This window comes from Dipteris shenzhenensis, chromosome 18 (assembly GCF_047967505.1).
Source record: "Dipteris shenzhenensis isolate YYH24624 ecotype China chromosome 18, Dip_SZ_1.0, whole genome shotgun sequence".
In the NCBI taxonomy this organism is placed as follows: Eukaryota; Viridiplantae; Streptophyta; class Polypodiopsida; order Gleicheniales; family Dipteridaceae; genus Dipteris; species Dipteris shenzhenensis.
Window position 1 is genome coordinate 11,221,367 of NC_141613.1, and position 9,715 is coordinate 11,231,081.

The 9,715-nt window shown below is 47.4% G+C and overlaps 1 protein-coding gene across 1 annotated transcript; it reads left to right on the forward strand.

Annotated features, from left to right (window-relative positions):
* The first annotated feature begins 3,346 nt into the window (after window positions 1-3,346).
* Window positions 3,347-5,034, forward strand: LOC147890795 (NAD(P)H dehydrogenase (quinone) FQR1-like). Its single transcript, XM_087389549.1, has 3 exons — window positions 3,347-3,617; window positions 3,963-4,322; window positions 4,488-5,034. Exons 1-3 carry the CDS (start codon window positions 3,421-3,423, stop codon window positions 4,714-4,716), a joined length of 786 nt encoding a protein of 261 aa, XP_087245675.1. The 5' UTR covers window positions 3,347-3,420; the 3' UTR covers window positions 4,717-5,034.
* Window positions 5,035-9,715: the final 4,681 nt, after the last annotated feature.

The window sequence follows — 9,715 nt, forward strand, 5'->3', positions numbered from 1 at the left end:
ATGAATTGCTTGCCCGTAGAACTTTCAAGCATCTCCTTCATTAGCATTACACTATATTGAAAACACTTTGTAGATTTTGGTAAGATTCTTCCTTACCTCTTGATCTGCAGCCTCTATGACTTCCCTCTTCTATGAGCCTATGTAATTTGCTTACCTCTTGATCTGTAGCCTCTATGACTTCCCTCTTCTATGAGCCTATGTAATCTTCTCTATTTGGTTTAGCATTATAGGAAATAAAGAAGGCGAATGGTTGTCACACCATCCCCATTTTTGTCTTACTTAAACAAAAATTTCCTTGTGTGCTCAAAACGTTAAGACATTAGTGAGATGAAAACTCCCTTGATGTCTATCATGGAAACATCATCATCTCTATGCCAAAACATAGCAAGAAGGTGTATGAGATAACTCCTACATCTTAAAAGTAGAGGGAGAAAGATGGATTAGCATTGCGATGTAGTCCATTCCCCATTCTAATGGTAATTCAATACCATCAACTTTGGTGATGTAACTCTAGCCATCTTTACAATGAAAAACAAAGACATGACCTATGAATCATGATCTTTTGAAGTATCCATTGCCTAGTGCCTGAGGAAGAAAGAGGCACGAGTAATTTAACCAAGGAGATCATAGTTGCAAGTGTGATCTTGGATGATGAAAGGGTAGGCAAGTGTGTATAGATGAGAGGATGGCCCCATGAAGAGATTTTGGGAGGGCTAATGTTGAATGGAGGGTTAATCCTTGAACGTAGGTGTAGCCACGTGCAAATGTCTTTGTGATCTAAAGACCTTTCATTGCTAAAGTTAGTTGCCACCATTGACCATGCTTATTTGGTTCAAGTAGTTGCCAAGTGCATGCCAGTCTTTTTGCTTTCATTCTCTACCCTCACCAAATGCTTGTGAGATGTGTATGGAGAGTAACAATGTCTTGCATTAAATTTGACATGCAATTGTAGTTGCTCAATTGTTGTCCATGGTTTGTTAGTGATGAGGCAATTTTTAATAGTTGGTAGGCATCCAAAACGGCTACATGTGGCCTTGTTGTGTGGAAATTTGTGTCTGCATTTATTATTAAAGATAGTGCCCATGCATGGGAGGCTAAATCAATGCATGGGTTTGATGAAGAGGTGCAGGTAGTTAGTTTATGAGGTTAAATTTCAACAAGCTAGATATTGCTATTCTACTTTGCATTTGTTTTCCTTTGAGGTGATTAGCCCCTTTTAATATTGATGGCAACTCATGATGACATGAGGGAAATGCCCAAGGGAGGCATTTCTCTAAAGTCAAGGTCCTGGGGATCTACCTTGATTGTGACAATAGATTACTCCTCACGCCGCCAACTCGGATTCCTAGCCATCTTCCTACGTTGATGGAGTCCTGGCGATAAGGAAGAGTGATGGTGATAGCCCGCTTGTGAAGATGAGTCTTCTTGAAAAGATCTGCGCATGATTGAACGGAATTCCAGCCACCCCCGGACCTTGAGTTATTTGGGGGACCTATTTATCTATTTAAAAAAATATGCCGGCTTTGTATTAGAGGGAGGTCAGCCTTTAGCAAAACAAGACCGTTTACAAAATTTAGTCCAACAAGGGGCAGTGCCAGGTACTTATCCACTGAAAGTAAAGCATGACTCACTACGGGGTCATCCCGTTTTATTTAAGGTGCATCTCTATTGAGTTGTTTAATGAAGGTTTTAACCATTTTGTGAAGCGATTTTGTAAGTGGCTAGGTGCTCTAACCTTCCATCTTGATGTTCTTAATGAGCCTGAGTGGTCTCTCTCTCTCTCACACACACACACACACACACTCTCTCTCTCTCTCTCTCTCACACACACACACACACACATTTTGGTGAAATGAGTATTCAATTAATATAATTTACGACGGCTACCACCAAGTGTGGGAGCTAGAAGCACTTGGTGGTAAGCATAAGCATCCTATAGTGATGTATGCAAAGAATGCGTGAAAGATGCATAGGTCTCTCTCTCTCTCTCTCTCTTTCTCAATGTCTCACACAGCTTCGTGAAATTCTATTTCATTTAATGGACCTGAGTCACCACGTCTCAACACCGGGGGAGTGGAAATTCTTTGAATTGCCAATAACAATTAATTAAGGGGTATTCTGGCATCATCCATCCTGTGTGCAGTGAGTGCGTGGCGAGACTTGAGTGTTGATCTTTTTGTGGGCATGGGGTTCTGAATCATCTTTGATTCAACTGGTCTCAATTCTGAAACATGTTGGTTGCCGCCAGCAGCGTCTGGATATTTGGGTTGGACAATTGGCCGTTGTGCAAAACGCAGGAGATTATTCAGGGAAAGTCTCTCAGAGGTGAGAGAAACAATGTTGTTGTGGAGGCCGCAGAGAGTGGACAGTGGACTGTGAATGTCGAAAATCGAAATGCATCATCGGTAGCCAGTCGATGTTTTTGATGCTATCAAATTCATTCAAAGACTACAGATGCAGGATCAATCTGTGTTACGGCACAGAATTCCTTTCAAGCTTGGATGGCGAGAATTCCTTTCAAGATGCAGTATCAATCTGTGTTACTGCACAGAATTCCTTTCAAGTTTGGATGGCGAGAAAGTGTCGCTTGTGATGACAGCAAGCACGCGGATACCAAGGTCGTCTCCAAAGGCTGCCGCGGATGGGAATTTGTGCAATCCAGGCGCATACGATCAGATCTCCGTTAATCGTTCGATCGATCGATCATACTGTTTGTTTTATGGCCCCTAAAAGCTCTCCAAAGTTCAAACGCCTTTTGGAAGGCATGGAAATCAGGCCAGGTAGCATTTTCGCGCCATCTTGTGAATCATTCGTGACATCCCCTGAAGGCGATGGATTGGATAGGTGAGAGGAGCCGTGCTGAGCTCCTGCTGAGGATCTCAAGCTCAAGCTTCCTCTGAAGGCACTGGAGCCATAGCTGGAGCTTGGCGTGGCCTTTGAAGTTTGGATCGCTTTCTGGAACCATAGCTCTAGCTTCTTCTTAGATCGATCATCGCATTGTGTGGAGGAGAACATGTCGCGATTCAACAAGAGGAAAGCGCACCAGACGACAGTCCAATGTACGTAGACGCCATAAATATGGATTTCTCCAAGCTCACGGTTTTCACCTCGGGATAAGTGAGGCTCATCGGGCTTTGACTTCCCTCTTTCGCTCCGCTCCTTGCGCTTCCACGGCAGAAAGAGCTCCCCTGTTTCGCCGGAAGAATCCAGCCTACAGGCATCGCGAGGGTCCCAAATTCGTTCATTTCTTTAGAAGCAATCTCCCATCAGGTATCGTCGCGCACGAGGGAGCATCCTTGGAGCTTTCAAGTTCGCCTTGCGATCTCAATTTCGAGCTCCCCCTTGGAGCTTTCAAGTTCGCCTTGCGATCTCAATTTCGAGCTCCCATGTTCTTCCTCTAGTCGCAGCTCTTGGCCTTCCATGGGTAAAGGACAGGGCTGCGTCCCCAGTAGATCCAGGAAACCACCGCCAGGTGTTGCTTCTCCTCCTCTCTCCCCCAAGCCTACCCCTGACGAAGCGGTCCTCCCACAAGCTCCCGCAGAGACGACCAACTCGAACCTGCACGCTGGCGTCGATTCCTCCACCGTTCCTTCAGGAAACCTGAAGATCTACATTGTGTAAGTCTCCACGTTGCACAACATTCGATCGTTCCGTTTCGCAGTGTCGCTTATCGTTGCGATAGCTGGGGATGCCTTGGAATGGTCGGCTCGTTATTGCACCCGGATCATGGTGGATCTTAGTGTTCGTATTCTTAGCCACGGTCTTGCTTTTCAGCTGGCATGCTAGGATTTAGGCGAGAGAGGAAATTCGTTTTCCGCGTGGCTCTGGCGATAATTGCCGGAAATTGCTTATTTGGTTACCGGGAAAGATCATTCCCACGCGTTACATCACATTAACGCACCCCGAAGGGATAAGAAATGTGCTCTCTCTCTGATGCTTCTTCCCCTCTTGTGCCTTTGCAGCTACTATTCCATGTATGGTCACGTGGAGTCTTTAGCCAAGAAGATGAAAGAAGGGGTCGACAGTGTGGACGGAGTAGAAGGCTGCTTGTACAGGGTACAAGAGACGCTCCCTGCAGAAGCCCTTGAAAAAATGAGTGCTCCTCCAAAGGATGAAGGGATCCCCGTCATCTCTGCCGGTGAGCTTCCAGCTGCAGATGGTGTGATTTTCGGGTTTCCTACACGATATGGGGCGATGGCTGCCCAAATGAAGGCCTTTTTCGATTCCACAGGGAATCTTTGGCGTAGACAGGAGCTTGCTGGGAAGCCAGCCGGCATATTCGTAAGCACAGGCACACAGGGAGGAGGGCAGGAGACCACTGCGTAAGCTGTTCGTCCCTTGTATGCTACAAGTTGTCCTGGCAATTTCTGGTCATGCCAGGATTTTCAAACTTCTGGACTTTGCGCAATCAACCCAAATGATTACGTCGATTTTGTTGTTCCTGCGCCCTATTTAAAGTGAGAAACTAATATTCTTCCTTTATGCAGATGGACTGCCATAACACAATTAGCACATCATGGTATGCTGTTTGTCCCAATTGGTTACACGTTCGGTGCCGGGATGTTCAAGCTTGATGAGATCAGAGGGGGCTCACCATACGGAGCAGGGACATTTGCTGGAGATGGAACCAGAACACCAACTGAGTCCGAGCTCGCTCTTGCAGAGCACCAAGGAAAGTATACTGCAGGCGTAGTGAAGAGGCTTGTGGGTGGCTGATTGTTGCGTGTCTCGTCGGTTGGTCTTGCTGAGGATCCATCATCTTCAAGGAAGGTTACCATTTGTGAATAATCCGTTGTCCTGCATGTACAAGAGCCACTTGTTCCCTCTGGAAAATAATGGTCTTGCCTCTATTCGAACAGGAGCTTGGGTTATCCATGTCTTTTTTATTTTTTCGTCCAATCCTATTGTTTACTTATTTTAAAAAGGGGGAGTGGGGAGTCGGAGCATGTGATTTGCTCCTCTGTTGCCACGGTATTGTAACACTTATTTCAACATCGAAGCATCTTTGTCATAATTACTCTTGTGGGGCTTGAGCTCCTCGTTTATATTCCTAGTTCTGTTTTGCAACATTGTTACATTTTGTAGTATGTAGAATGCCTGATGTATTGTCAACATGATACGATTGGTGTGTGCCTTTGGCCAACGAGAATATCCTACGGAAATGGAGCCTAACAATGGACTGAACCGTCCTTTACAAATCTTCATCTAAGATTTCATGTTGCAAATTGTCACAGTTTCACACCATTTTGGGCATGCTCACATGCAGACCGAGGTGTGAGAGAGGAGCAAGAACGAACAATGCGAGTGCCTGGACAAGAATGCATTTTTAACTTCTGGCAAGATTGCATTTTAACTGTGGATATGCTTTCCAGCTCCAGAAGGTGTGCATCAGTGCTAACTACTTGGAGAAGATATTGGAAGAAGGTTGTTTTTCAGCTCGAGATGCGGCTGGAGGAATTGAATCCAAGATATGAGCTCTGCCATTACCGTGTCCTCTCCTTTCAAACTTCTCTACTTCTCCTTCAACTGACACAAAGTGAGGCCTTCAGATATCCAAATCTTGTATAGGAGTGAGGTCTTCTGTCGCATGGTCTGTTTAAGTTTGTTGGCTCTGCCATATTGTGTCTTCATGTGACTAGGAATTATCTTATGCCTATTCTATTTTGTGGCTTTGACCTAATTCCTTGTAACACTGGTGAGGCAATGAAATATATTATCTGAGTTGGACGTGTTCACAGTTAACAGATCTGTAGTGACTGCACCTGAGGCAGTATTCCTTAAGATTATAATATGCCTCTTGAACCATTTTAAGAAGAGACGCTCCTGTCATTGCAGCATTGACTGCTGAAGCCCAAGTGTAATGTCAGGAAGAAGGTTAACATGTCCACCTAAGATTTATTGCCTGCCACACTGCAGGTGATGACCCAAGGAGAGAGAATTGCAAAATAAGCATTCTTACTTTTTTTTGAAGATAGAATATCAGAATTCATTCTGGACTACAGTGGTGCTACTCAGTGGGTGGCTGATGTTGGCACACCCTGCTTCAATTGAGACCACGTCCTGTTGCACGCACTTGTGTACACATTAAGGAAAGGAGAGATTTGAAAATAGCACTGTGTGGGCGCTCTAAGGAATACAGCAGTGCTGTGCTGACTCCGTACAGTTGCATGGAAACATGCTAGGCCATGTACAAGGCTGCACTGGGTAGGGCAGAGGCCTGGTAAGCAGGAGCACTGAGCAGATACTGGAGAGGCAGACTAAACAGGTCCAAATCAAAGCACAGCACTGTGCGGTTGCCTTGTTGCAGCCAGGGGGCCCATTTGTGTCTGACAGGTAGGGCCAGTCTGCTGATTGGGTCGACCTCTTCTTTTTATTATTGAAAGAGGTATTCTCATATATTCCACAAAACAGTATCTTACATACAGCTCAGACAATTTCTGACATACGGCTCAGACAAAAGACATCTCGCTCAAAATACTCAGGAGGCAGACTCTAGCGCTCTCCTCGGGCCAACTGGCCACTAGCCATTTCACTTGGATCCCTATGTCAACTACTGCTTGTTTACAATTGAGAGAGAAGATAACCGAACTGCTAACGGATGCCTCATAACGGGTAGACCAGATTTTGTGAAGTGTGGCGTATCTTATCACCTCCCACAGAGTGGCTCTATCTGGACCAAGGTCTGCGCCAAAGATAGCTGCTCCTTTTGAAATGAACTGCATGCCCAAGGTTTTGGCACACCGCCCTCGCAAGATTCCCCACAGATTCCGGACCCAGGGGCATCCCCAGAAAAGGTGGGAAAGTGATTCTGCTGCGCATTTGCAAAGCTTGCATCTGTCATCCATGCGGAGCCACGGTACGTGACTGCCAATGGGGAAATGCCCTCCGCATATTCTCCACAGAAAGTAGTTAATGTTGTTATAGGGCGTCAATTTCCACAGCCTTGCAAATCTGCCACTCCACATGGCCTCAGTATCATCTCTAAGCCATCGGTCATTAAGCTTTAGATACCAACCCTCCTTGTATGCGAGGAGATTGTCGGACGCCTTAGGTGACAACGTAGTCAGGGGGATATCAGCACCCCACACCCACTGCTCTTGGACGGAGTTAACCGAAGGGTGGGGGTTGGTGGGCCAATCGAAGGGAATCCTGAGTAATATGCCATTGATAACAGCCATTTCCTCCTGGGACAGCAAGAAATCTGCTTCAATTGGTAAGGGGACAGCCAGCTACATGTCTGTGCATCCCAGAGGTCTTCCCAAATGAGTATTCCTTTGGCACCAATCAGTCCTGCCAAGCCTTTTTTGGGTCGACCTCTTTTGGAGCTTCCAAGCCCTATATTAAAGCCCCTCCAATCCTTCTTTGTTTGGGTCTTCTGGGGCCTCACTTGGGGCTGCACATCCAGCCTAGCATGTTTCCATGCAACTGTACGGCATCAGCATAGCCCTGCTGTATTCCTTAGAGCAGGTTCCCTCTGACAGAGGCTGGTTGAGCAAGCCTAGCGGCGACACAGGGGAACCTGCACAGGAGGATTCCCAGCATGGCATCCAACCGCTTGCCTGAGCGTGCAAGGGTTGCCGTGAGAATGCGCTCTTCGAACCTCAAATTTGTCCCCATGTCAGTCCACGTGGGCTCTAACCTATGCTGCTGGTCTACCTTTCATTTAGGGGCCCACAGGTGGGGGGGTGGCCCTGATAATCCCAACACCCCCTTTGCACCGACTCACAGTGGGCCAATGTGTCCATGCAGATACTGTTGGAACTTGGAGGGCGGCAAAGCTGTGTTAGAGCGAGTTCGCACGCATAGCAAATATGCTTTGGAGGGTGGCAAAGCTGTGTTAGAGGGAGTTCGCACGCATAGCAAACACAGCATATTTGCTGGGATTTGCCACCAGGGCCAACGTTCCCACACGAAGCCCCTGAACTTCGCTGCCAAAAATTGGCATTCTTTAGCCCCGTTGGAGACGGATTCAAGGGCTCTCCACCCGAGCAAATTGGGGCCAAGGCTAAATGAAGCTCCCTCATTTGCTGTTTGTCTTCCCAAAGTCTGAATCCTTTAAGTCGATTCACGAAATTTAAGCCTGACATGGTGCCAACAATACGTAAGAACGGTCCCTATGCTATATGCTTGGATTTGCCAGCCCTCCCAGCATTTTTGCTAGCCTGGGCGAACGCGGGAACTCGCTCTTAGGTAGGTGGGTAAGGGAAGCCAACCACGCGGTCAGATGCATGCAAGGTGTTCAGGTCAAAGGGGGAGGGGGGGGGACTTTGAAGGTGGTGGCTTCTGCTTTAGTCTCGCCTGGTTTTGTGGACGTATCTTCTGAGGCTGCTCCTGGTATTTCGCCATGACTGAAGGACCTGTGGATCGTGATGCTCGGCTGTGTCTCCTCCATCTTGTGTATAACTCATGGTGTCATAGGTGCTGTAGGAGCCTTCGCCTATACTACATGGAAAAAGGTTTTGTGAGTGTGATCCTCTGTATCAATTCAGGATTTCCTTGGATCCAAGGAGTTTGCTATCACGTTCTTGAGCGCCCTCGATGAATACAGTCTCATCATCTTCACGGTCATCTGCTTTTGCATCGTCTTGCTGTGCCATTGCAATCCTCTGCACTCACATTCCCTTGGGTCTGCCTCCAGACTTCCAGTCCGTCGCATCCCTTCTCAATGGTTATGGGCTCACCATTACCCTGATCGTCTTTTGACCTGGTCATCCACATCTCAGCCCTTCCTCTCATTCTGTGTCGCGAACACGGTGCTCCACAATCATTGGTACCTGGACTCTTGGCCAGCTGTAGCTTTCTTCTCTCATCCGTCCCTCCCAGGTGGGAAAGACGTGGTTGTCGGCGACAATGGAGCCGTCAGCGCAATTGGCCAGGATTTCGTGTGCATTCACTTACCATGGTGAATCGGGGGTTATCTACAATTATCCTCCATGTGCCCAAGTTGGCCAAAAACCTCATGTCCGTCAGTGTTCTCGACAATCAAGGTTTGGAAATGCACTTACAAAACGATCGCTGTTTTCTGTTTCGCAATAATGTTCTCTATGCCAGTGGAGCGCTCTATGGCTGGCCTCTACAAACTCGACGCCTCTATTGCCTACCCTATCGAGCATCCAACTGCTCTTGCTGCAGTAGCAAAGGCTAGACACGATGAATTGTGGCACCGTAGGTTCGGTCACGTCTGCACCCGAAAATTGGAGCTCATCGCCACTCACATGTTTGGAAAACAACACGAAGAGTCATTTCAACGTCACCCCAACAACCGAGTCGCCGGCTTATTGGAACTCATCCACACGGATGTCTGCGGTTCTGTACCCATGACCTCGCTTGGTGGCTCAGGTAGTACGCCACCTTCATCGATGATTCTTCCCGATTCACATTCATCTATTTTCTCCAGCAGCAAGCGCATCCGTCGCTCCGACAACGGAGGCGAATACGGAAGTCTCACGTACTGTGGTGACGCAGGGATCCATCGTGAATTCACTATAGCTCAGACTCCCGGACAGAACGGCATCTCCGCATGCTCCATCACGAGGCACTCCCGACCTTTCTGTGGGCAAAAGCGGTATCTACTATAGTCTATCTTCTGAATTGAATCCCCTGCACTCCCATTGGCTTGACCACTCGATACGAATTGTGGCATGGACATCGGCCAAATGTGAACCTCCTTCGCGTTTTTGGGTGCCACGTTTTTGTTCACGTGCCGGTCAACAAC